This window comes from Suncus etruscus, chromosome 11 (genome assembly GCF_024139225.1).
Source record: "Suncus etruscus isolate mSunEtr1 chromosome 11, mSunEtr1.pri.cur, whole genome shotgun sequence".
Lineage (NCBI taxonomy): Eukaryota > Metazoa > Chordata > Mammalia > Eulipotyphla > Soricidae > Suncus > Suncus etruscus.
This window is the reverse complement of record NC_064858.1, coordinates 39,852,658-39,880,287: the sequence shown is the minus strand read 5'-3', so window position 1 is coordinate 39,880,287 and position 27,630 is coordinate 39,852,658. Positions and strand designations below refer to the sequence as shown.

At 43.6% G+C, this 27,630-nt stretch overlaps 1 protein-coding gene across 1 annotated transcript in view; it reads right to left on the bottom strand.

Annotated features, from left to right (window-relative positions):
* Nucleotides 1–27,630, bottom strand: part of PRDM4 (PR/SET domain 4) — a 31,297-nt gene extending 3,667 nt beyond the window's left edge. The window contains exons 1-9 of the mRNA XM_049783112.1: nt 27,315–27,630; nt 23,777–23,910; nt 21,971–22,156; nt 16,892–17,686; nt 11,584–11,733; nt 9,938–10,056; nt 7,506–7,591; nt 6,755–6,882; nt 2,798–3,112 (exon numbers count right to left, since the gene is read on the bottom strand). Of these exons, the coding sequence (XP_049639069.1) occupies nt 2,798–3,112; nt 6,755–6,882; nt 7,506–7,591; nt 9,938–10,056; nt 11,584–11,733; nt 16,892–17,686; nt 21,971–22,156; nt 23,777–23,910; nt 27,315–27,325 (1,924 nt within the window). The 5' untranslated portion in view covers nt 27,326–27,630. The remainder of the gene's footprint in view (nt 1–2,797; nt 3,113–6,754; nt 6,883–7,505; nt 7,592–9,937; nt 10,057–11,583; nt 11,734–16,891; nt 17,687–21,970; nt 22,157–23,776; nt 23,911–27,314) is intronic.

Below are 27,630 nucleotides of genomic sequence, written 5' to 3'. Positions count from 1 at the left end.
GGACCATATGGGATGCCGGGGGATCGAACCGCAGTCTGTCCTAGGCTAGCACGGGCAAGGCACATGCCTTACCACTTGCACTAAGGCTCCAGTCACCCAAATAGTTTTTTTTTAACCACTTAAATTTATCACCAAACGTACCCTGTGAATTCTAGTACTTGTCTGCTGCAAAGATATTTCAGAACCTACTTCTGACAGTTTATTTTTCTTTTTCGGCTTATTTGTTTTAGGGCCACAATAGCTGGTACTCACGGTTACTTCTGCACCCAGGAATTACTCCTAGCGGTATTTGGGACACTATATTGGGTAGTGGGAACAGAACGTAGGTTAGCAGCATGATAAACTGCAAGACAAGTACCTTACCTGCTACGCTGTCATGCCAATCCTTCTAACTTTAAAATATATAAACCTCCCAGGCTGGGATGAAATAAAGTCTATCTAAATATGCATACTGCTTAAGTGAAGATTTGGCAAATCTTTCCTTCTGGCAGTGACAGTGGGGTCGTTAGCAACTCTCAGAAAGCTGGAGATAAATCTCAGAGATATCAGGCCCAGCAATGCAGACTTGATGGCTCAGTGCTCAGGTCTTGCAATGTAGAGTATTTGGACCTGACTCTGCCCGAGGGATCACAGGGCCTAGGTGTCGACCAGTATTGACTACACAAAAGGTCGGCATCTTACCTCCTATACTATCTCTTCAAGACAAATGCTTTTAAAAGGCTGGTCAATATCCCTTTTTTTTTGGTCAATATCTTAATCTTTGTAAGTTGTTGATGAAACTACTCAATTTTAATGAAGAGAAAAAGAGCAAAATTAGAAAACAAATAATCAAATCAAAAAATAAAACAGGACTGGAGGGATGGTAAGCCAGCAGGTAAGCCAACCTGACACCTCATATGGTCCCACAAGCCTTACCAGGAGTGATCCCTGAACAGTGACAGCTATAGCCCAAATACAAAACAAAACAAATCGTACAAGAAAAATGAAACTTCAAGGACCAGAGATAGCACTGCAGTAGGATGTTTGCCTTGCATGCAGACAATCTGGGACAGACCCAATTTGATTCCCAGCATCCCATATGGTCCTCCAGAGTGCAGAGACAGGAGACAACCCTGAGCACCACTGGTGTGGACCAAAAACCAATCAATAAAGCTAAAAAAAGAAAGAAACTTCAGTTATTTTGTAGTATTTATGAGAAAGAAAAGGTTTATGCTGGGGAGATATCTCAAAGGATGAAAATACATGCCTTACATGTATGGGGTCTAAATTCAATCCCCTCTACATGTACGGTCCTAGTGGCCCCTAAGCAACACCCTGTGGGAACAAGCATGGCCAGACCTGAGCAACAGCAGAGGAAACACCCCCAGGAGTGGCCCCGAATCCTCAAGAGTATCAGGGACTCTCTGAATCCATCAAAGGACTGACACACATGAAGTTTAGGAAACAGAGATGGCCATGCTTACTGAGCAGCTCAGAGAGCAGACTCTGGCTGTGACTGGATGAGAACTAATAAGAGCACAGGCTCCTCCTGCAGCAGCCCTTTGTGATACCAAATACATATCAAGTATTTCACTGTAGTTTGAATTTTGGGTCATATCTGGCAATACTCAGGAATTACTCCTGGTATTGTACTCAGGGATCACTCATGGCAGGGCTCAGGGAAACGGTATCAGGGATCAAACAATGGTCTAACATGTGCAAGGCAAGTGCTCTACTTGCTGACCTATCTCTCAGACCCCGTTATTGTGGGAGTATAGAACAAATTTCAAATTAGTAACTGCACATTCCATATCCCTTCAAACTCTGGTGCGGGCATTTAAAAATGGAGGATATTAGTGACTGATGCAAAACTTTCTAGGGAAGGGTAATTGCCCAAATCCACCATCTAATGAAGGCCTATTGACAGACAGCCAAGTTAACATTTTAAAAATATTTTTATTTAAACCATTGTGATTTACAAAGTTCTTTATATTTGGGTTTCAGACAATGTTTCAAGTCCCACAAGGTTCACTCTTGTATTACTATTTTTAAATCTATCTTTAAGATTCTCACAGCTAGGGCCAGAACCATAATACAGTGAGTAGGGCACCCTTGCAAACCACCAACATGGGTTCAATAACCAGTAGTTAGCTTTTCTATTCCTGGCAGGCTTAGGGAACCATATAGAATGCTAGAGATCAAAGCCAGGATAGGAATGCCACATGCAAGGCAAATGCCCTTCCTGCTGAGCTATCATTCCAGCTCCAGGAGTAGTTCCTGAGTACAGAGACAGGTGTAAGCCCTAAGCATCACAATGTGTGTCTCCTCCTGCCTCACCCCTCGAAAACTATCTCACTACATTATCTTTACAACTCAGTTTCTTTTTTCTTTTTTTTTGCTCTTTGAGCCACACCCTATGACGCTCAGGGGGTTACTCCTGGTTATGCGCTCAGGACTCAGGACTCGGGACCAGATGGGATGCCAGAGATCGAACCTAGGACCGTGCTGGGTCAGCCACATGCAAGGCAAACATCCTATTGCTGTGCTATAGCTCCGGCCTACAACTTGGGATTTTTGGTTTTTTTTTTTATTTTTGGGTCATACCCAATGGCACTCAGGGGTTCCTCCTGGCTCTGCACTCAGAAATCACTCCTGGGCAGGCTCGGGGGACCATATGGCAAGGTGGGATTTGAACCACTGTCCATCCTGGATTAGCAGTTTGCAAGGCAAATGCCTCACCGCTGTGCTATCACTCCAGCCCCCACAACTCGGTTTCTTATTGCTGAAAATTCCATGTTGATGGTTCCATACAACTTACCCGTGTGGATCTTGAGGTGGGTCCGCAGGTTGCTGGGATCACTAAAGGCCTTGCTACAAAAATCACACTTGTGGGGCTTCATGCCCATGTGGCCCATAAAGTGGACATGCAGTTTAGATGGAGAGATAAATGCCTGTGGGCACATAGAACACTTCCATTTCCTTTCTTTGCTGTGGTTGGGCCCATGGCTGCCGCTGTGGCCCTGGCTAGGAAGATGGCTATGGATGTGGCTCGTCAGATGGGCTTTAAATTCTGCATAGGAATTGCATTCCTTGCCACAGTTACAAAGGTGCACATCTGGGTGTTCAGGAACACCTTAGGAAAAAAAAGCAGTAAAATAACTCAGTATAGAAAACCTAGGACAAGAGCAAAGGCACTGGTCCTTGTACACCTTCGCTGTAGACAACCCTGGTTTGATCCCTGGTCCTGCATATACTGCCCCAGCACAACCAGGGGTCACTTCTGAGTACAGAGCCAGTACAGCCCCTGAGAACCACCAGATGTGATCAGAATAACCCCGACCCACAAACAAATCACTGTGCCCTGAAACTTAAAACCTTGTTCTTGATACAGAGTGTTGCTTAGAATAATTCTTTCTCCCCAAATTTTCAGTTAGCCCATTAACTGTAAAACTTGATTATTTTTTTATTTTGTTCTATTTGTAGCCCACACTCAGCAATGCTCAGAGTTATTCCTGGCTCTGCTGACAGGATAATTCCTGGTAGTGCTCAGGGTTGACATGAGATGCTGGGGATTGAACCCAGATTGGTCACAAGCACGCAAATGCCTTCCCCACTATACACTATGGCTCTAGACACCCCCTTTTTTTTTTGGTGCTGTGTAGGGGTTCCACACCAGGAATTGCTGAGGGCTTATTTCTGGCTCCGTAGTCAGGAATTACACCAGGCTGTTCTCAGGGGACCATACGAGATCCCAAGGATCAAACCCAGGTCAGCTGCGTGCAAGGAAGGTAGCTTAATCTCACTAGCCCCACTACTTATAAAATTTAAATAACTCTCTATTCCATCTAGTGTTCCAGTCTCAGAAGAAATGCTTGGTGATACTGAAAAATAAGGCTCCAATTCTATACTAAAAAATCTTATGATTTTTAAGACATACAAACTCATATAGAGAAAAGGGACTGGCATAATAGAACAGGAGGGAAGGCATTGGTCTTGGGACCTGGTTCAATCCCCAGCACTACATATGGTCCCTGAAATACCACCAAGGGTCACTTATAAGCAGAGTCAGGAGAAACCCTGAGCACCAGCAGGTATATCCCAAATCTCTCTCCAAACCACCACCACCCCCAATCTCAAACATCACTTCTCAAATGATACAGTGCAAAGAAAGTATATGAAAATTAAGTCAGGTCCATGAGTTGGGTTTTTTATGTTTGTTTTTTTTTTCTTAGTTTTATTTTGGGGTCACATCTGCCAGGGCTCAGGGATTACTCCTACCTCTGCACTCAGGAGTCACTCCTGGCAGTGTTCGAAGAACCATCTAAGATGCCGGATGGAACCCAGATCAGTGCATGCGAGGCAAATGCCCTACTCACCTACTCGGGCCCCAATGAATTTTGTGAATTCAAATTGATTAAAAAGTGGCCCCTAAAATTTCAGATTCCTCAAGTCAAAATTCTAACTTGGAAGTTCATATTCATATGGTGAGAGAGATCACACAGTGGGTAAAGTGCTTGCTTTCAGCATGTCGGGCTTGAGCTCAATCCTTTGCACCACATAGAATCCCCTAAGCTCAGAGCCAGGAGTAAGCCCTGAGCATCACCTGCTGTGGGCATCAAAACCAAAAGAAAACAGTAATAGTAGTATATATTCTTTTTTTTGGTTTCTGCACCACACACAACTGTGTTCAGGGCTTACTCAGAATAAGGCTTAGTGGATCAAAACACAGTGTTGGAAATCAAACAGGCATGCACTCTATACAAGGGAAGCACTCTAGCCCCTTGTTCTAGCTCTCCAGCCCTATTTCTTTCATTTTCAAGTGTATTTTACAGGGGGGGGGGTTTGTTTTGTTTTGTTGTTGTTGTTGTTTTTGGGTCACATCCCACTGCGCTCAGGGGTTACTCCTGGCTCTACGCTCAGAAATCACTCCTGGCAGGCTCGGGGACCATATGGGATGCCAGGATTCAAACCACCGTCCTTCTGCATACAAGGCAAACGCCCTACCTCCATGCTATCTCTCTGACCCCTATTTTACAGTTTTTGAGTAGTACTGGGATTACTCCTGGCTCTGTGATCAGGAATCCACTATTGGCACTACTTGGGGTACCATGTACAGTGATGGGGATCAAATCTGTTTGGCTACATGCAAGGCAAGTGCCTTACCTACTGTACTGTTTCTCCAGCTCTTTCCTTTTTGTTTTGTTTTGTTTTTGGACTACCCCCAGCAGCACTCAGGGGTTAGTTACTCCTGGCTCTGTGCTCAGGAATCACCCCTGGCAAGCTGGGGGAACCATACAGGATGCCGGAGACCGATCCTAAGTGGAAAATGCCCCACCTGCTGTGCTGTTGATGTATTTAAGGGAATTAGTCAATGTACCTTTAAAGGGTGATGATGTCCTCTGTAATGGCAGTTGGACTTTGACACACACCCTGGACTCTCTTTCCCTCTCTTCCTCTGTCTCTCTTACCTCCCAACCGAGCCTGACTTCAGGAGAAGTGCAGAAGTAAAGAAAATGATGTCCCTCCTCCTCTCCTGCTGCTCTCTCTCTCAGACCTGACCACTCTCTAGAACCAGACCATCTGGTCTGCTATACTGGACATCCCATCACTTGGGCCCCCTGACCAGCTCTACCCCTAGTTCAAGAATCACTCCTGGCAGGCTCGGGGAGCCATATGTGATGCTGAAGATAGAACCCTGGTCAGCTGTTTACAAGGCAAATGTACTACCTGCTGTCAATCCGACCCCACCAGCTCTTTAAAAAAAAAAAAAAAAAAAAAAAGATAAACAAGGGACTGGAGTGTGCTTGCATTACACATAGCCTACCTAGATTTGGGACCCCCAACCCTCAACAGGAATAATTTCTGAAGAGCCAGTAGTAATCCCTGAGCACCGCCAGATATAGCCCCCAAACAAAACTAAACAAAACTGGGCCAGAGAGATAGCATGAAGGTTAGGCGTTTGCCTTGCATGCAGAAGGACAGTGGTTCAGATCCCGGCATCCTATATGATTTCTGAGCATAGAGCCAGGAGTAACCCCTGAGCGCTGCTGGGTGTGACCCAAAAACCAAAACCTAAAACAAAAACAAAAATAAACTAAACTAAAAAAATGCCAGGGTCTAAACTGAAGGCAGAGCTCTACTGCTGAGTTATATGCCTATTCCCATATGAACTTTTGTATCAAAACTGCTCGGTCAAAAGTATTCATAGGGACATAGATAGGGCTTTTGCCTTGTACTTTGGCCAACCCAAGTTAGATCCCTGGCACCTCATATGGTTCTCCAAGCCCACCAGGAGTGATTCCTGAGCATAACTCTTGAGTACTGCCAGGTGTAGCCCCAAAACAAAAAAAAAAAAAACAAAAAATCACATGGTGGGCCAAAGCAATAGCTCAAGGGGCTAAATGCATGTTTCACATAAAGGAGACCTGGGCTTAATGATACTTGGTCTTCTTTCTGAAAACACACACACACACACACACACACACGCACCCTCCCTTCCTCCCACTTACCTGACATACAAACAACCCTCCCTTTCACCCACTCACCCAAGACATACAAAGACAGAGAGACAGACACACATATACACACACATACACACCTTCCCTCCCTCCCCCCCACCCAAACTTCGCATTTAATGACACTTTTCCCATTAGGGAACTACCATGGCTTAATATATACAAAGGAATGTGACTGGCACTGGCTGCCACCAAAACATTACTGTGATCTTTGGTGTTCCAATCCAGGACCCTGTCACCCAAGGATGATGTTAACTTACCCATCTGTTGTGCATAATCTCGGCTATAATAAAAGAGCAGCTCATTTTCAGGAGGAATATCTTGTGAAGTGCAGAAATAAATTTTTCCATCATGGGGATAAGCCACCAAATTCTGTTCTTCCCGGTTCCTAAATAATTATATTTACTAAATCAAGCTTATTAATTTGAAATATGTACTAAACACATTATACCCCCCAAGGGAAAATATTATGTGAAAATGCACATAACATTATATGCCAAAGAGAGAAAGTACTGCAGGTAAGGCACTTGTCTTGTTCCACCTAACCCAGATTCAATCCTCAGTTCTGCCGAGAGTGATCTGAGTCAAGAGAAGGCCTACGTGTGGCTCAAAAGCAAACAAGAACACCCACTAAAATTAAAACTACTTTTGAATCAGCTCAAAAATCACGTTTGGTGTGAAGGGCAATGCATGGCCCCGAGCACTATGGGGTCCAGCTGGTCCCTGGCATCATTGGACCAGCAATGCCAGACCAAGCATTGCCAGGGGTGGCCCCTCTCCCCTGAAAACTCCTTGGGATACCACTTCTGAACAAAACAACTGCTTCCTGAACCAGGAGACTTCAAGGGCTGGGCTGGCAGCTGGGTGCATGTTTTATATCCAGGAAGATGCTCTGATTCCTGAGCAATACACTGGAATGGCCTGAGCATCACTGAATGTGTCCAAAATCAAACACAAAAATAAATTGTTTTTATTAAAAAGAAAATGATTCTCATACAAGACTGCTCTTACCTGGCTTTGCGCACAAACATCATCCAATTACATTCATTTTCATCAGTTGTAATGATGCAGAATTCTAGAACACCATTGTGGTATATCTGTCAACAGAGGAAAGTGAACTGTTTAGTGGAACTGAGACGTAATACACATTGCCTGGCTAAACTGAGGTTAGTGGGCCGGGCGGTGGCGCTAAAGGTAAGGTGCCTGCCTTGCCTGCGCTAGCCTTGGACGGACCGCGGTTCGATCCCCCGGTGTCCCATATGGTCCCCCAAGCCAGGAGCAACTTCTGAGCACATAGCCAGGAGTAACCCCTGAGCGTTACCGGGTGTGGCCCAAACACCAAAAAATAATAATAAAATAAAAAATAAAATAAACTGAGGTTAGTAACAAGCTCAGGGCTCAGTAGCAGTTACCACCTTTCTTAGTTGGTAAAAATTATCTAGTTGTCTTTTCATATCTGTCACACACCAACTCCCCAGGTACAACTGCCCCATGTACAGAATTAATGACATTCTAAATTCTAATTCTAAATTATTCATATCTAGTTGACAGGAAAAACAAAGTGGTCAGTCTACCTCCCAAACCAGCTGTCACCAAATGTCTAAGTGAACTAAGAGGGTATGAGCTGAGAAACATACTCTTTTTTTTCTTTCTTTCTTTCTTTTCTTTTTGATGTGTTACTAGAATTTAGTCCTGGGCATCACACATGCAAGGCAAATGTTCTACATGGAGGTAGCCCAAAAACTGTCTTTTTCCATGGCTTTTCCAATGGTCCTAACACTAGTCAATGTTCTCTTCTGAATATCAAGAATAGGTCTCCAGTGACAGTGGGATCTTGCCTTTCCAATTATCGCAAGATTCACTTTTCCCCTCATTTCAAATTCACAAGCATCATGCCTGATCTAACTATGATTCCACAGAAACATCTTGTAAGAAATAGCTGGGGTTTTTTATTAATGTTGTTTTTCTGAGTTTCTGGGAGGAAAAGGAGTTACTTATGTGAAAATCTTGCATTTCTAACCCCATCCGTTAGAAAACTTGCTTAAAATTCTATATTACTTCCCAACCTAGTATTTTAGGAATATTGTAACTGATTCCAAAATAAGACTTTCATTATATATTTTATTTAATTTTTTGTTTTGTTTTGTTTTTGGGTCACATCCAGCAGCGCTCAGGGGCTACTCCTGGCTCTACGCTCAGAAATCGCTCCTGGCAGTCTCAGGGGACCATATGGGATGCCAGGATTCAAACCACTCTTTCTGCATGCAAGGCAAATGCCGTATCTCCATGCTATCTCTCCGGCCCTATTTTATTTGTTTATAAAACATAGTTTGTTTTCTTTTTATTTATTTATTTATTTTTATTTATTTATTTTGTGGGCAATACCTGGCAGTGCTCAGGGGTTACTCTTAGTTCTGCATTCAGAAATCGCTCCTGGAGGTTCAGGGGACCATATAGGATATCAGGAATCAAACTCAGGTCTGTCCTGGGTCGGCTGCATGCAAGGCAAATACCCTACTGCTATGTTATCTCTCTGGCTCCAAGGTTTGTTTTCTTGCTGTCAAGGATTGAACACATGCAAAGCAGCTATCTCATGAGCCACAACTCTGGCCCCAGACTTTCATCATATAAACCAGTGTCAACTAAAGTAGGTGCGAAACTGCACCCTGATGATGATGGTGTGGGCTGAAACAATATGGGGTAAGGAAGGTGTGAGAACCCTGGTGTACTCTGGGGGCACTTTCTACTTGTTCACTTAAGAGAAGGTAAGCATTCCAAGGGGGTGTTAATTTTCTTTTTCTTGAAAAGGGGTAATGGGTTAAATATATGTGGGAACTTCTGATACAAAGTCCAAGAAAATTAATTCAGAATCACAAAATTAAATGGCAAAATGAAGATGAAGACCTTTTATCATCTATGTCCAGTTGGTGTTTTGTTATAAATTGGTCACCAAGACGAAATAATTAAATAATTGAAAAGTAAATGGCACAATGTGAGTCTTTTTAAACAATTTTTATCTAATTCATCATAAAAATAGCCAGAAGCCACAAAAAAGGAGCCAGAGTAGTAGTTTTGTTTTTTTTGGGGGTTTTGGGGTCACACCCAGCAGCGCTCAGGGGTTACTCCTGGCTCTCTGCTCAGAAATCTCTCTTGGCAGGTTCGGGGGACCATATGGGATGCCAGGATTTGAACCACTGTCCTTCTGCATGCAAGGCAAACTCCCTACCTCCATGCTATCTCTCCGGTCCCGGGGCCAGAGTAGTAATACAAATGCCTTGTATATAACTGATCCAGGTTCGACTCCCAGAATCCCTATATGGTTCTCTGAGCCCATCAAGTCTGTTCTCAAGTGCAGAGCCAGGAGTAACCCGAGTACTTCCAGGTGTGGGTCTCCCAAACCAAATCCTATTCAAAAATCACACAAAAATGTCATTGACACTGACCTTCCAGATATGATTGACGGCCTTGTCTGTCCATTCTGCTACTTCCATGGAGTGACTCTGCTGGCCAATGAGAGGACCAAAGCAAGTCCGTACTGGAATGGTTTCTGCAGCCCAAACACCTATGAGTTAAAGAATACCAATTACACAATTGATGACTTAAACATTTAATAGAATATAGAACAGTAAGGAGATTAACCCAGACAAATTATTTTCTTTTCAGGGAACCTAAGTATTAGTGATAGTCTAGCATTCCTAAGATATAGCTAAATCTTATGGATTATATCCTATAATATGGAAAATGTTAAACCGAGAGATAGTACAGCAGATAGGATGTTTGCCTGGCAAAGGACAGACTCAGGTTTGATCCCCAGAATCCCATATAATCCCGTAGCACACCCAAGAGTAACTCCTGAGCGCAGAGCCAGGAGTAATCTCTGAGCACTGCTAGGTAAGCCAAAAACCAACAACAACATAAAAGGAAAATATAACAAGCAAACTAAAACTAAATAGGGATCAGAAGAAACAGTATTAGGATTTTCTGAAGCTACTGAGGTTGAGAAATATAAGGTGTTAGAACATTTATTTCCCTCCCAACATACTTTAGAGTTAATACATACACATACACACATATAAATAACATCCTCCCATTATAAAAATGTAAAACAAGAGACCAAATGAATAGGGACAAATGCTTTGCCGTGTGCCAGGTTCAGAGTTAAAATCTGGACCTACATGGTCCCAAGCACTGTCTGGTATGATTGGAGACTTGGAGCACCACTAGGAGGTGCTAGGAAAATCTCAGCACTATTGGCCCAACCAGCTAGGCTCTTGCATCATCTATCCTGAGTGGCCATGTACCTCAGCAAGTAGCCTCTGGAGCACTGCTTGAGAATCTCCCTACACCTACAAAAAACTATGGAAAAGGGTGCAGACAAATAACATAAAGGTCTAGAAGCCATGCTCTGCATTTGGGAGGGGCAGGTCAAACCTGGTACCAATTGTCCTACCAGCACTACCAGGTATGGACCAAAAAAATTTTAAAAAGGTAAGCAGGGATGGAAAGATAGTGCAAAAGGTTAGATAGAACATTACAATGCATCAAGATCCTCAGATTTGATCCCCAGCCTCTTGTGGTCACTAGAGAACCATCATGTATGGCCTAAGCACAAAATAAAACTAAAAAGTAAAGCAATCACTACAAACTAAGACTTTCACAATAATTTGTACATAAAGAATTACTTACTCCATTTTATCTAAATTGTCTAATACTTTCAACTGACCTACATCCAAGCTACAGTTTGAATAATGAACCTGGTATAGTATTTTCCAAGTGGTATTTCAGAACCATAGTAAATTCAAATCCAGCTAAATAGTTTACAAATCTACATTTCTTAGCCCTATTTCCAAAGGATTATTCAATCTTTTGTGATGAGTTTTTTAATGGTTGAAATTTCCACACTTCTGTCAAAGAAACTGAATTTCAAGTATTTTAACCTAATAATTACTAGTGGATAATAATATAGTTTAGAATAAACAAGTCTTCAGAGAATCAAACCAAGAATCTCTCAATTTTAAGAACGGGGAATGTGCCCAATAAAGTTTCTAACTTGACTTAGACTGAGATTTTATGATGCCAAGGCTCTTACCAATGTCTGCTCCTAGGATTGACTGGCGGAGAGCGAGCTGTTTTGGGAGGGAAAGCCTTGCTCTGCTCTCTATTGGAGTATCAGGAACAAAAGTCACTGGTCCATGGTCGGGGCAATCAGATGGATAGGCTCGGTCACACAAAGTACACCCTAGGCATAGGAAATTGGAGACATGAATGGGTTTAGTACGAGACTAAATTATCTCCAGCTTTCTAATGTAAATACAAATTCCTAAAATGTCACCAGCAAGAATAAAAATCAGGCTTACTCGGGGCCAAAACACAGCAGGTAGCATTTGCCTTATATGTGGCTGACCTGAGTTCAATCCCTGGCATCCCATATGGACCCTGGAGTCTGCCAGGAATAACCCGACTATCTCTGGATATTTCCCCCCAACCCCCAAATAGAGGTCAGGCTTTCTCTTAAATCTGTGTTCTCTCTTGAATACACATCTCACTTGTCTATTTCTTGCTGACTTTTTTCCCACTCTGGAGAAGCCGTGTTCTCTCTTGAACACATATTTCCTCTCTTTCTCTCCTTTTACATCTCTCTAAGCAAATTTCACTCAATAAACACTATCTTGCTTCACTACAAAAAGAAAAAAAGGAAAAAAAAATAGTACAAATACTCTAATCAAAAGCCACTTTCTTAGACTAAAACAAAAACATATATCCAAGCTTATCTCTCTTTAGCATGATTTCTCTTTTGATCCAACAAACAAGTTTCCCATAGACTAGTCTATAATTACATTATCAGGTGCCAGAAAGATAGCACAACATGTAAGGTGTTGCCTTGCACATTGCTGACCCGGGTTAGGGTTCAATCCTCAGCATCCCATATGGTCACCAGAGACTCCCAAGAGTAACTTCTGAGTGCAGAGCCAGATGTGGCCCAAAAAAACAAACCAAAAAATATTTACATTGTCTACCCCTTAACCTTGCCATTCCTGGGAAACCAGGTAGTGTAGGGGATTAAATCCAGGTCACAAAATAGTTGAACTACACAAATCTTTGAACCAAAAAATACTTTTTCCCTTTTCTGTTAGAAAAGTCTACCTCTGAGCCGGCGAGGTGGCGCTAGAGGTAAGGTGTCTGCCTTGCAAGCGCTAGCCAAGGAAGGACCACGGTTCAATCCCCGGCGTCCCATATGGTCCCCCCCCCCCCCAAACCAGGGGCAATTTCTGAGCGCTTAGCCAGGAGTAACCCCTGAGCATCAAACAGAAAAGTCTACCTCTGGGGCTGGAGAGATAGCAGTGGTAGAGTGTTTGCCTTGCACACAGTCAACCCAGGACAGACCTGGGTTTGATTATCGGTATCCCAATGGTCCTCCATACCTGCCAGGAGCGATTTCTGAGTGCAGAACCAGGAGTAACTCCTGAGCACCACCGGATGTGGCCCATAAAACAAAAACAAACAAGTCCACTTCAAATAGTAAATGAGTATTTGCATGTGGCCAACCCAAAGTTGATCCCCACTATCCCAGATGATCCCCCAAGTATGCCAGGATTAATCCCTGAGCACAGAGCCAGGAATAACTCCTGAGTATTGCCAAGTGTGGCCCCAAAGCAGAACAAACAAAAATCTACTTAAATGTCATAAGTATCAGAAGTTTTTTTGGTATTTCAGCAAACAAAAATAAATCAATTTCAACTACTACTCAAAGAAATTTTTTGTTGGGGCCACATCCAGCAGTGTTCAGGGATCATTACTCATAGGCTCATGGTATGCCAGGGTTCAAACCTGTGTCAGTCATGGGCAAACATCTTACCCTCTGTACTATTTCTGTAGCCCCTCAAATATTTTGAATATCAGATAACTAAACAATACTAAGCAATAACGCCTGATTTATGATACTATATACCATGAATGCTAACAATGGTGATTGAGAGAACTATGGCACAGAAAGAGTGAAATGGTGACTAAGAAAAATATGTCACAGAAAGACATATTTATGATTCCATATATAAAATGTCCAGAACAAATTCATAAAATAGATTAGTAGTAGTCTAAAAATAGAAAAAGAAAAAAATAAATAAAAATAGAAAAAGAGACAAATATTTAAAACTTAACTACTAAGTTTCTTTACTCAGTGATAGTTACATTTTGGAATTAGTTGGATTATCTCCAACAAAACCTTGTCAATATATTTGTCAATTAATGGGCCTCCCACTAATCCCAAAGTAAATTATACTTTAAAATGTAGGGATTGGAAGTGTGGAGCAACAGTACAGCGGGTAAAGTTCCTTGTCTTTCATGTGGCCAATCCGGGATTGATCTCCAGCATCACAAGGGATAATTACTGAATGTAGATCTGGGAGTATGCTGAGCACCACTGGACCCCCAAAAGCAAAATAAATAAACAAGATGTAGGAGAGGACAGGGAGGCTGGAGGAGTAAGGCAGGTAGGACATTGCCTTGCATACAACCAACCCAGGTTTGATCTCAGGCATCCCAAATGGTCCCCTGAGCCTGGCAGGAGTTTAATTACCTAAGTGCAGACCCAGGCATACGATGTGGCCCAAAAGCAAAAAAGAAAATAATAATAAAATCAATGCCATCTACTGAACCAGGCAAACCAACCCCAGGCTATTACCCAGCAGTAGAGACCTTGCATGTTTGAGACCTTGGGTTAATCCATAACACAGCAAACAGGACAAAAATGTGTACTCCTCCACGACTCATTATTTGAAGAAATGATTCCACTAATTACCTAGTCTCCCAATGGGAGAACCCAGTTTTCTTGGGAGTGGAGTAGCAGGTGCCATGCCCAGACGTGCTCAGGGCTTACTCCTGGCTGTGCTCAGGGATCACTCTGGCAGAGCTCAAAGGACCAGATGCAGTGCCACGACCCCACTGCATACTTCAAAAACTCTTACTCATGGTTCTTTTAGTTCTAGGTCAAATGCTGGCCCAGTCCTGTGAGAGATGCTGAAACTAAACTGCAAATATCTTCCTTGTCACCCAGGTCTGTAGAACCCTTCACAGGTCTTCACTGTCCCTCCAAAGACTGGTTATCACCCCATCATGCTCCTTCAGTACCTCTATACTACAACTCTGCAACAGCCTATTTGCCCTGCATCTCATCAGTCATGCATGGTCTCTGATAGACCACTTTCTCTCTAGCATGTGGCACAGAAGCTGCCATAAAATAAACACTCAGCATGTTTCCTGCATGAAGCATGTGACAGACAAATCCTTTAAAATCCACATTTTGTTTGTTTGGGGGCCACATCTGGCAGTGCTCAGGATTTACTCCTGGCTCTACGCTCAGAAATCGCTCCTGGCAGCACAGGGGACCATATGGGATGTCAAGGATGGAACCCGGGTCCATTCTGGATCAGCCACATGCAAGGTAAATGTCCTACCACTGCTACCACTCCAGCCTTGAAAATCCACATTCTAATACTGCTTTTATGGTTGTCCTATAAACAGAACTCTTACATACCCAACTGTGGTCATTTAGATCCATTCTGAGTATTGTATTTTCTGGCATAAAAGACGACCCCCTAATTTTACAGTTAAAACATAGGTTTAGGCCTGTATTTGCTGTATAAAACAGAACGTTCCTGTGCTGCAACTGTATGTACCACAGTGAGCCAATCACAACAAGCAAAGGTTCAAAGATTATATTGTAATAGACTTCCTCTCTGACTCTGGCCTATCTGAGCAGGCTTTTTACAGTGTAGATTCGGGTACAGAATATTGTCTAATGTGCATACATAAAAAGCCTGAGTTGGCTGAGTTAGAGAGGCAGTCCGAGCAGCCTTGCAGTGATTGGTACAGGATCGAGTTAGAAAATTTGTTTCGTAGCAATATCCAGACGATTTTCGTTTAGATACTCAGCATATAAGACGACCCCTGATTTTCGGTTGACTTTTTTTCGTTTCAAAAGTTGTCTTATATGCTGGAAAATACAGTATGAATCCATTTAGATTTAGATTTTGTATCTTCATTTCCCCACAACAATAAAAAAGTACACATCTGATACATGATACACTTTATCTTACTCCGCAAAAGCAGAGTCATGGACCTTACTGAAGTTTACTCCTAAAGTTAACTCTATTGGTTAAATTTCAAGAAATAGGTTAAATATTGAAATTGAAGAGACTATACACCAAGTAAGGTATTTGTCCTGCAATGCGACCATCCTGGGTCCAATCCCCAGAGTCCCATCTGGTTCCCCTGAGCACGCCAAGATTAATTCCTAATATTCTAAAAGCAGACAGAGCCAAGAGTAATCATTGAGGGGCCAGAATGATACTACAGCATGAAGGTAGGGCGTCTGCCTTCCAAGCAACCAACCTGGGTTCAATCCCCAACATCTCATATGGTCCTGAGCCTGATTTCTGAGTGCAGAGCCGGGAGTAACTCCTGAGAACCACCAGATATGACCCCCAAAAAACAAAAACCTAAACCAAAAAGAGAGTAACCACCAAGCACCACCACCCCCCTCAAAAAATAAGACCTCAACGGAGTTGGAACGGTGATGCAAGCAGTAAGGCATCTGCCTGGACCACACTAGCCTAGGACAGACCACAGTTAGATCTCCTGGCATCCCATATGGTCCCCCAAGCCAGGAGCGATTTCTGAGCGCATAGCCAGGAGTAACCCCTAAGCATCACTGGGTGTGGCCCAAAAACCAAAAAAAAAAAAATGACCTTAACTATTATTGTGTTACGTTTTCCTGTAAAACACAGAAATGACATTTCTTCCTTATTTAGGAAAGATACTATAAAAACCAATGAAAGGACAGGAGTTATTAATAGCATAGTAGGTAGGACATTTGCCTTGCATGTGCAGACCCATGTTTTATCCCCAACATCCCATATGGTCTCCTGAGCCCGCCACGGTTTAAGATCCTGAGCAAAGAACCAGGAGTAACCTCTGAGCACTGCTAGATGTGGCCCCAAAACAAACAAAAGAACCAAAGAAATGTTTATGCACCGGGACCATAGTGATAGCACAGCAGGCAGAGCATTTGTCTTGCACACAGTTGACTGGGGTTGGCTCCGTGGCATCTCATATGGTCCCAAGCCTGCCAGGAGTAATTTCTGAGTGTGGAGCCAGGAGTAACCTGAATGCCACGGGTGTGGCCCCCCCAAAAAAAAGAAATGTCTATACATCAATTTGCCTACCCGAGGGGGGAAGAATCACTTTAACATAAAGCACAATATAAGGCACAGGAAAAAACCCACAAAGCCTAACTATTTTCTATATTCCCTTCATAATATAAGTTTACGATAAAACCTGTTAGGGTGATGGCACTTTTCTGCCAGTATTTCCAAAAGAAAAAGGCTGAGCACACTCACAAATTGTAAACAAGGTTGCCATGTTTTCCTTGTTTGAATTGGAGTCTTCCATTTGCAGTGAAGGTGACACAAAAGACAGACTGTCTGAAGACACATCTACATGACCTGTCCCCATAGCAACCTCCTGGCTGATGGAGGACACAGCCACAGGTTCTAGGCTGAGGCCCACTTCATGAAGGGAAACAGACTCTAGGGAGGCGAGGTTGTGTGAGGTAGAGAGTGCCACGCTTACAGAGTTGGTGCTCATGGCCACGGTGTGGATCGAGTCGCTGAGGGCATTGTCAGATATGCCACTGACACGGCTAGCAATGTGGTCTGTCTCCATCACTACAGGCAGTTCCAAGCCACTCCCGTGCATGGGGAGTACCCCGCCGTGGCCCACAGTATCCGCCGTGAGGTTGCTGCTCACAGAATCCACAGAGAGTGGCTCATGACTCCGAGTACCACTGGGGATCTGGGGGTGTTCCCCTGCCACACCGTCCATCGCAAGCTCTTCTGCCATGCCATCGGTGGAGATCGGGCTAGTAACCCGTGAGACATTCTCCATAGTAATAGTGGTGTCCAAGGCCACCTCGTGGCCATCACTAGGATGAAGACTTTGAGTGCCATGTGAGTTCACAGCGCGAGAGTCAATTGAAACGATGCCTGATTCTAATCCCACTGTTCCATTGGATTGATAAGGATCAAGAGCCGATGGGTTATTGGCGATAGATAGTGCTGAATTACTGTCAACATTTATTGAGTTGGGATGGATATACTGAGGAGGTGGTCGATCAGCTAAATAAGATAAAATGCCTGAGAAGAGAAAAGAGAGATCAGAAACTTTGTGGTGCATTGTTAAATATAGACAATTCTATATTGGGCAGGAGTGATAGCATAGCAGGAAGGATGCTTGCCTTGCATGCGGCTGACCTAAATTCAATCCCCAGCATGCCATATGGCCACCACTCAGCCTGCCAGGGGCAATTTCTGACAGCAGAGCCAGGAGTAACTCCTGAGCACTGGCAGGTGTGGCTCAAAAAACAAAAACAAAAAGAATCCAAACATTAGACATTATTTGTTTAATAATAGTTTGATAACTACATAATCTACCTAGTCTTTGTTGCTGTTTGTTTGGGAGCCATACCCAGTGGTGCTCAGGACTTGTTCCTGGCTCTGCACTTAGGGATCACTCCTGGAAGACTACATGGAGCTCTGATGGAACCCAGGTTGACCACATGCAAGGCAAATGACCTACCAACTCTATTGTTACGAACCATATACCTACTTCTTATGTTTACTAGAAAAGTTTATAACAGTAACAGACCATAACTGATTTTCCCCCTGCAAAACTCAAAATGTAAAGAGAGAGAGGGAGAGAAGGGGAGGGGGGAGAGAGGGAAAGAGAGGGAGAGGGAGATGGAGGGAGGAAGAGAGGGAGGGAGAGAGTGAGAGTGAGAGAGAGAGAGAGAGAGAGAGAGAGAGAGAGAGAGAGAGAGAGAGAGAGAGAGAGAGAGAAGAAAAATAAAAGGAAAAAAAGAGAAAAAATGTTTTGGTTTTTTTGGGAGGGCCACACCCAATGGCACTCAAGGGTTACTCCTAGCTCTGTGCTCAGAAATCACTCCTGGCTCAAGGGACCATATGAGATGCTGGAGATAGAACCTGTGTCCATCCTGGGCCAGCCCCATGCAAGGTGAAACGTTCTACCACTCCATTCCCCAAAAGGAAAAAATGTAAAAAAAGAAAATTAATACTATTCCTCTGAAATGTACTAAAGCTCATCATTCAAAAACTGCATTTCTTTAATTTTTGGTTTTCTGGACACAAACAGCAATACTTAGAGGCTACTCTCAGCTTGAACCAGGTTTCCTACATGCAAACCATGCATTCAAGACTGGTAAGCTGGGGCCAGAGCGGCGGCACAAATGGTAGGGTGCTTGCCTTGCACGCACTAACCCAGGACGGAACATGGTTTGATCCCCCGATGTCCCATATGGTCCCCCAAGCCAGGAGCGATTTCTGAGCGCACAGCCAGGAGTAACTCCTGAGCATCACCAGGTATGACCCCAAAACTAAAAAAAAAACCAACAAAAAAAAAAGACTGGTAAGCTATCTCTAGCCCTAATCACTGCTTTATAATGTAGACAGCTGGAATCATCCTCAAATCCTAAGATGGTGAAGGATCCCTGATACCCCATATGGTCCTCCAAGCCCTACCAGAAGTAATTCCTAAGCAGAGAGCTGAAGAAAGCTCTGGACACAATGAAGTATGACACTAAAATAACAACAATAACAAATATGAAATGATAAAGACTAATATAGGAACCAAATATTTATGCAGTAAAATCAATCATTAAAATGGCTAATAATGAAAATCATACAGTTACAGAGAAAAATTGGGCACATACTGGGTAGACAAAGTAAAATCTCCAAGACTGTATGTAAAGTACACTTTCTTTTTTTTTTTTTTTTTAGTTTTTGGGTCATATCTGGCAGTGCTCAGTAGTTATTCCTGGCTCTGCATTCAGAAGTCGCTCCTGGCAGGCTCGGGGGACCATATGGGATGCTAGGATTCGAACCAGGGTTCTTCCTATGTTGGCCCCATGCAAGGCAAATGCCTTACTGCTGTGCTATAGCTCTGGCCCCTAAAGTACAGTCTTGATGAAGGAACAGTACAGGTAATAAGGTTCTTCTTACCTTTCTTACCTTGAATGCAGTCAATCTGTGCACAGCATATGGTCCCCTTAGCTTTGCCAAGGATCACTTCTGAGCACAAAACCAGAAATAACTCCAAATTCCACTGAGTATGTGCCCACTATCCCAGTCCAATCCCTTCTAAAAAGTATAGCCTTGGTACTAGAGAGATAACACAGGAGGTAGGTCTTGGATGAGACTAACAAGGGTTCATCCATGGCATCCAACAGGTCCCCTATTGAGCACCAACCACCAGGACTAATTCCTGAGTGCAGAGCCAGGGGTAATCGCTGGGCACCACCAGGTATGGCACCAAAAAAAAAGTATAGTCTTAAGCCAGAGAGCACTTGAGCTGGGGTAAATGCTTTGCATGCAAGAAACCTCAGCAAAGCGTGGTCTCTGGGCACTGCCAGAACTGACCCCCAACTACAAAGTAGAGAGTAGCTCCCAAATACTGCTAGGTGTGGCCCAAAAACTCAAAAAAAAATTAGAAATACAATTTCAATTATTTAAAAAATCTATATACAACAGAACAGAAAATAATGGTAATCGAACTTGAGCAGAGCACCTCAGTTCTTATCAAGATTTTGTTTGTTTGTTTTTGGGCCACACCTGGTAACACTCAGGGGTTACTCCTGGCTCTGCACTCAGAAATCGCTCCTGACAGGCAAGGAGGGACCATATGGGATGTCGGGATTCGAACCACCATCCACCCTGGATTGGGTGCATGCAAGGCAAATGCCCTACCACTGTGCTATCTCTCCGGCCCTTTATCAAGATTTCTAAAATAAGACATTTATTAACAATAAAAATTAAATTAACTTGAGTTTATAATAGAGTGTGACACAACAGAAAGACATGTGCTAAAAAATAACCATTACAGAAATGTAAAAACTGAACTGAGATACAACAAAGTTCCATTAAGAAATGAAATTGAGGGGCCAGCGAGATAGCATGGAGGTAAGTCGTTTTTTTTTTTTTTGGTTTTTGGGTCACACCCGGCAGCGCTCAGGGGTTACTCCTGGCTCCATGCTCAGAAATCACCCCTGGCAGGCACGGGGGACCATATGGGATGTCAGGATTCGAACCACTGCCCTTCTGCATGAAAGGCAGAAAGTAAACAAAATTCAGGTCTTGAAAAATATCTCATGGATAGGACACATGCTTTGCATGCTCAAGGCTAAAACTGCATAATCTAAGCACTGCTAGGATTAATCCCAAGCACTGAGCCTAGAGTACCCTTGAGTAATGACAAAATCTGAAATGAAAGAAATAAAATCACTTCACTGCTGGAGATGTGAGCCAGTGGTAACATGTCAATGATACAAGCACAAGCCTAGATTAGATTCCTGACATCAAAAAATAAATTAAAATAGAGGCTAGAGGGGCTGGAGAGATAGCACAGTGGTAGGGCATAAGCCTTGCAAGCAGCCGACCCAGGACCAACAGTGGTTCGAATCCCAGCATCCCATATGGTCCCCCTTGCCTGCCAGGAGTAACCCCTGAGCGCTGCCGGGTGTGGCCCAAACAAACAAACAAAAAAAAGTGGGGGGGGGGGGGGCCTAGAGCCATAGCACAGTGATAGGGCATTTTACTTGCACATGGCCAACCCAGGATAGATCCGGGTTCATATGGTCCCCAAGCTTGCCAGGAGCAATTTCTGAGTGCAGAGCTAGGAGTAACCCTTGAGTGCCGCTGGGTGTGGCCCAAAAATAAATAAATAAAGCAAGCAAAAACCAGGGGCGGGAGCAGTGGAGCAGTAAGGCGTCTGCCTTGCTGGTGCTAGCCTAAGGACGGACCACAGTTCAATCCCCTGGCATCCCATATGATCCCCCAAGCCAGGAGCGATTTCTGAGCACACAGCCAAGAGTGGCCCGAGCATTACCGGGTGTGGCCCAAAAAAACAAAAAACAAAACAAAACAAAACAAAAACAAAAAAACACAAAAAACAGGCTAAACCCTACTGTGGGATGAAGCTTAAACTACACTATTAATAATGTGACATCTGTACATTCCAAGAGTACAGGTAACAACAATAGCAGCTGGCCCCTGAGCAGCTGTCAGGTGTTGCCCCAAAAAAAAACAATGAGATGTGGTTTACAATAATGTTAATAATGATTTCTCATGTACAAAATTCCAACACCATACCCTGCACCAGTGTACCCATTATCCTCCCCCAAGTACCCCATGCTCCTCCCTTTCAATCAACCCCTCCTGCCACCCACTCAACAGTGTGGATCAGTTCTCCCTTTGCGTTGCCTTTGGCCCTTTGAACAAACAAAAAAAATTTTTCTACGCTAAATAGTATTTTGCAGTGACAAAAGGAAAAAAGTGTTACTTAAGTCTCCAAGAAATAAGGTGAAGAGTCAGATTTGTTCTTTCTCCCCACCTGAGTCACAGACTTACCAGGTAGGATGGTTCTGAAGTAACTGCTCTCCAGGTGGGGGTAAGGTGGTGGAGGTAGGGTATAGTTTCTTTCAGGTAATCCACACATCACTCCTCGATCCCCAATGCCCATTGGGAGCATTAGAGACAAAGCAGAAGGCAGAGAGCTCAGGGAGGGACCCAAGTTTGGAATTGCCACTGGCAGGCCTATTAAAAAGAAAAAGTGCTTTTCTCAATTAAAATAAAAAAGGCACTTAAAAATATACCCAAGCTTAAAAATATGTTTGTCAAGGAGGCTGGCTGAAGGAATGGCAGGGAAGCTGACACTGAACTGGGATTGGTCTTGTGCGCCTGAAACTCAACTATGGTAGAACTGTAAATCACGGTGTCTTGCTTTAAAAAAAAATTACAACCCTAAACTCACCAGGATTGATCCCCGAACCCAGAGTTAAGACCTCAGTACTGCCGGTTGTGGTCCAAAGAAAACAAATGACAAACATACATTATAAAATGTACTAGATATTGAGCTGGAGAAATAGCACAGCGGTAGGGCATTTGCCTTGCATGCTGCTGACCCAGGACGGATCTGAGTTTGATTTCTGGCATCCTATATGGTTCCCCGTGCCTGCCAGGAGTGATTTCCGAGTGCAAAGCCAGGAATAACTCCCGAACACTGCCAGGTGTGACCCCCCCCCCGAAAAAAAATAGTATTAGATATTTAAGAATCACTAGCTTACCAGGTTAAGAAATAATAGCTTGGGGGCTAAAGAGAAAGTATAACAAGTATAAAATTTGCCTTGTGTGCAAGTAACTTGAGTTCGATCCTAGGCATCCCATATGGTCCCACCAAAATGAACCCCTGAAGACAAACCAGATGTGAAACAAAACAAAACCCACTAGTTTTTCTATTTTGATAAAAAACAAAAAATAAAACATGACAGATAAGTTTTCAAGAGGGGGCCAATAGATGCAGACCAGTGGCATGGAAGAAAGGAAAGGGTTTCTGGGGATATTGGTAGGAAATGACCACTAGTGAAGGGATGGGTATTGGTATTGTATGACTGAAACTCAACTATCAACAACTTTTTAACTCTGTATCTCACAGTGATTTAATTAAAAAAAAAAAAACCCTAGTTTCTCACTCTTAAAAAAAGTGGTTTGGGGAACGGTGGGGTCAGAAAGATAGCTCAGGTAAGGCATTTGCCTTGCATGCAACTGACCTGGGTTCAATTCCTGATATCCCATATAGACCCCCAAACCCACCAAAAAATTCCTGAGTATAGAGCCAGGAGTAAACCCATTTCCAGTTATGGTCCAAATCCCCCTTCCCCCAAAAAATTGTCTTAAAGATACAAGAAAATGAACTTCTCTATATTATACTCAACACCAGGGCTCCATGGAGGTTCCCCTCTACTATCTCTCTCCTCTTACCCTTTAACTCAATGCACATCTGTAGTAGTTATCAGTTCCTGATTAAATACAAAATAAACATACATGCTTTCAGCAAACATTAATTGTGATTCTGTTTGATTAACACAGCAATGGAGTGGCAAGGATATGAAGCAAATGAAGGAAAAATCCAGGTATATAAATTACACTCTACATGAGTGGAACACCAATCCAAGACGCTTACGAGGAATTACTGATCCTCTGATCCACTGACCACCAGTACTAAGAAAAGCTATTCTTCATGGTATTACAGCAGAATCACCTTAGACATGCTAGTTTTTCCTCCCTTGCACTATTTAAAGGAGCTGATAACCAATCTCCATTTGGAGAGAAGGCAATGAAATGCTGAAATCCACTCATTCCTGCTCTCCTACTCACCTGGAGCAGGGATGGTATTGTGCGTGGGGGAGGCAGCCAAGCCCAGGTGGCTTCCTGACACTGGCAAGGCATTGCTCACAGAGGACGAAGTCAGTGGCTCCATCCCCACTGGGCTCAGGTTCATTTCATTCATCCTAATAAAGAGTAGACAGAGGCCAGTTTTGCAAAGAGAAAAAACCCACTTGAGTGATTGTTTCCCACCTGAAAAACCTGAGACAACCAGAGCAGGGAAATTTCCCCAATTATGACTGTTTTCACTCTCACAGTTCAGAGGAAGAAGTGTTTCTTTTTGTCTGAGAAGGAAACCCGGATCTGAGATGGGAGGAACTCAGTTAAATTCAAATAGTAGAAACAGGACTTGAAGCAGGAGTACTTTATTCCAAATCCCGTGCAAACTAAATAGTATTTGCAATTCTTTTATATTTTATTAAATTGTTTTGGGCCACACCTGGTGATGTTCAGGGGTTATGCCAGGCTCTGTGTTCAGAAATTACTCCTGGTGGATTCAGGGGACTGAACCCAGGTCAGGCTCGGGCAAAGCACCCTACCCACTGTACAATCGCTCTGGCCTTATATTTGAGATTAATATCAGTACAATAGCAACTATAAATCACAGCACTAAATATTTATTTTTTAAAAAAAGTGTCTCCGGGCCGGAGAGATAGCATGAAGGTAGGGCGTTTGCCTTGCATGCGGAAGGATGGTAGTTCGAATCCTGGAATCCCATATGGTCCCCCGAGCCTGCCAGGAGCAATTTCTGAGTGTAGAGCCAGGAGAAAGCCCTGAGCACTGCTGGGTGTGACCCAAAAACAAACAAACAAAAAGTGCCTCTCATAGAAGCATATGGCAATCCAAGTTTGATGGTACCCCAAGTCCTGAGTGCAGAGCCAAAGTCCTCAGCACCAATTGGCATGGTACAGAAGCAACAACAAAAATATCATGTGCATTTATAATGCAGTGTATATAAAGATGAGAGAGATTTAAGGGGACAAGGTATTTGGCTTGCACATCCAGGTTCAATCCTCAATACAACATAGGGACTCCGGAGCCCCCAAATACTACATCTGATGTGGTCCAAACCAACTCAACATTCTCCCTCCCCCGCAAACCCATCCTGGCCAGTTGACAAGTATGTAATTACTCTACATTCGCAGGCTTATACACTGGCCAAATGTCATAAAATTGTACTCCCAGACTGAACAGTGTACAAGGCCAACCAAGTAGTTCCCTGTACCGAGTAGATACCCTGAAACATTTGATTTAGATGGAGCTCATTTCTTCCTAAAAGACAACCAGAAGCATATGGTGAGTAAGTTAAATCTTAGATCACACACTAGTAAGGTTATTTGATTAATCAGCTAAAAGAACGCAAGGACGGGGAATGTGCCCCAATGGTTGGCAACTGGCCTTGCATATGTGGGGTTTGTGTTTGATTCCTGGCACTGCATGATTTCCCCCAACAGCAGCAGAGCTGGGTATCCCCAACCCCCATAACACACACACACACACATGCACGCAAGCGCGCGTTAATTCTGGAAGTTTCGGGGGTTTTTTTTGGGGGGGGGTCACACCCAACAGTGCTCCGGGGTTATTACTGGCTCCACTCCTGACTCCATGCTCAGAAATTGCTCCTGGCAGACTCGGGGGACCATATGGGATGCCGGGATTTCACACACACACACACACACACACACACACACACACACACACACACACATGCCACAGCTACATTAATTCTGGAAGTTTTTAGGTTCAGATTAGCTTTGCTTTAAAGGATTTTCCTGAAATATTTTTATAGCTAGAAACATCAATAAAATGCTACAATCACTATTATGAATACTACTATAATAGTCGTAATCTACAACAAATTGATCTCAATAACTTCAAATATAATTAAAGTTTCAAGCCTGGTGCTAAAAAGTTCCTGAATGTTAATCTGTGTATCTAGCCTCAAGATAAAAATCAAATAGTGTCTTCTATATTGACTTCTAGGGCTTCTCAAACCAGTTCAAACCAGAACTTAATGTGAATGGCTCAGCAGATTTTGGCTTTGTTGTGAGTCACTAAAGTGTGTAGACTTCAGCAGCCGTAAACCAAAGAAAGGAAAATAGATTCTCACAAAGAAAGAGAGGGAGAGAGGGAGGACAGATGAAGGGAATTTACAACCCTCTGGAGCTTCTCTCATTCTGGGTTTGCAATTCTATAGATTTCTGAGATGTGATGCTCTGGGGAGAAAAGGCCAGACCAAGATAGGAAGTTCTCTCCCTCCCTATTTTTAATACAATCAACCCCTGCATACTTCTCCAGTTTCAGTTCCTAACTGAAAGCATATTGGGTTAAAAGCTATTTGCTAAGTGGCCAATGTTAGAACTTTTCTTAAGAGAGACATAGAGTAACTCTGGGAAAAGCTCAAAGCAAATAATCGCCAGGCAGGAGGCCACTTTCTACCCACTCCACAAGGTCCAAAACCACATTAGCAGAGATGTGGGATGCCTGGCTCATACAATAAACCCGGCAAAATGAAATGCACCCATTCTGCTAAGTGTGATGAATCGCTTCAGTAATTTCAATGAATTAGCTTTTTTCCTTCCTCATCCTAATATATATACAACCAACTAAATGACCCCTTAAGAAACACCAAATATTGCCTCATTTGGCAAACTCCTGTGCTATGTTAGCATGGTACCATAAAAACACTTGCAGGTTGTTTTTTCCTACAAAATAAATAAATTTTGTATAAACAGAAGAAACACTACTTTGGAGGCATGGAAACAGAACCCAGAGGCTCCATCCAATCTGTAAGGTCAGCAATGTACCCCTGAGCCCAACTTCTAAGTCCCCATAAAGTATTTTAAATGAGCCCAGAAAACTGAATCTAATGGTGGGGGAAGGCTAGTAGGGGCACCTGGCGAAGGGAAATGGGCACTTTGGTAGCAGGTGTGGTATTGGAACCATGTATGCATGAAACTAGCATTGACAAGTCCTGTAAATCTCGGTCCTTCAATCAAGACCAAAAAAGTATTAAAATGAAAGCTGCAGAGTTAAGTACCATTTTTCTCCCCCACCCCACCCCAGCCAGATCCTAATTATCCAGCGAAGCTGAATTTGAAACCCACCTAAGGCTATTCCACTCAAGGGCCAAAGAGGTATTGGGCACGTGCAAGTCAGACTCGGGTTCGATCCCCAGCATCCCATATGGTTCCCCGAACCCTCCAGGCATGAACCCTGAGTGCAAAGCCAGAAGTAAAAGCTCTGAACTCTGCCGGGTGTGCCACCCCAAAGAAATAAGACTAATCTGCTCAAAATACCTCCAAGGCCCTTAACAGCAAAAGCCTAGGAGCCCCCCGCGAGCCTCCCTTTTGCAGCAACCACTAGTCCCAATTTGGGAGGACCTCAGGTTGGAGGGACTCACAGTCAGTGCAACATCAGTTTCCCCCCAATCTCTTGTGCACTTGTGGGGATGCAAAGTCCTCTAAGGGATCACCCGACTGGAAGGAACCCCCAAACAAAGGCACGCTGCATGCATCCATCCCTTCACCTGTGAGGCATCCGCTCGGGGCCAGGCACGGGGAGAAGAGGGCACAACACAGGGGCAGCGGGGAAGAAGCATCAGGGCTGGCGTGGCGGGGTTACGTGCCACATCTGGCTCACACCCGAGGCCCGAAGCGCCCCGGGACCCCCCACTGCTCCAGAAGGCCGGCGGCCATGCACCCCCGTGGAGAGACGGGGCATGCCGGGGGTTGCATGCGAGGTTTATTTTTTTCTTTTTCCTTCCAAGAAGCTTCGGGAGCGGGTGTGTCCAAGCTGCAGAGACAAGCGAGAAAAAGTCACAAAAGCACGGGACTTGCAGACCC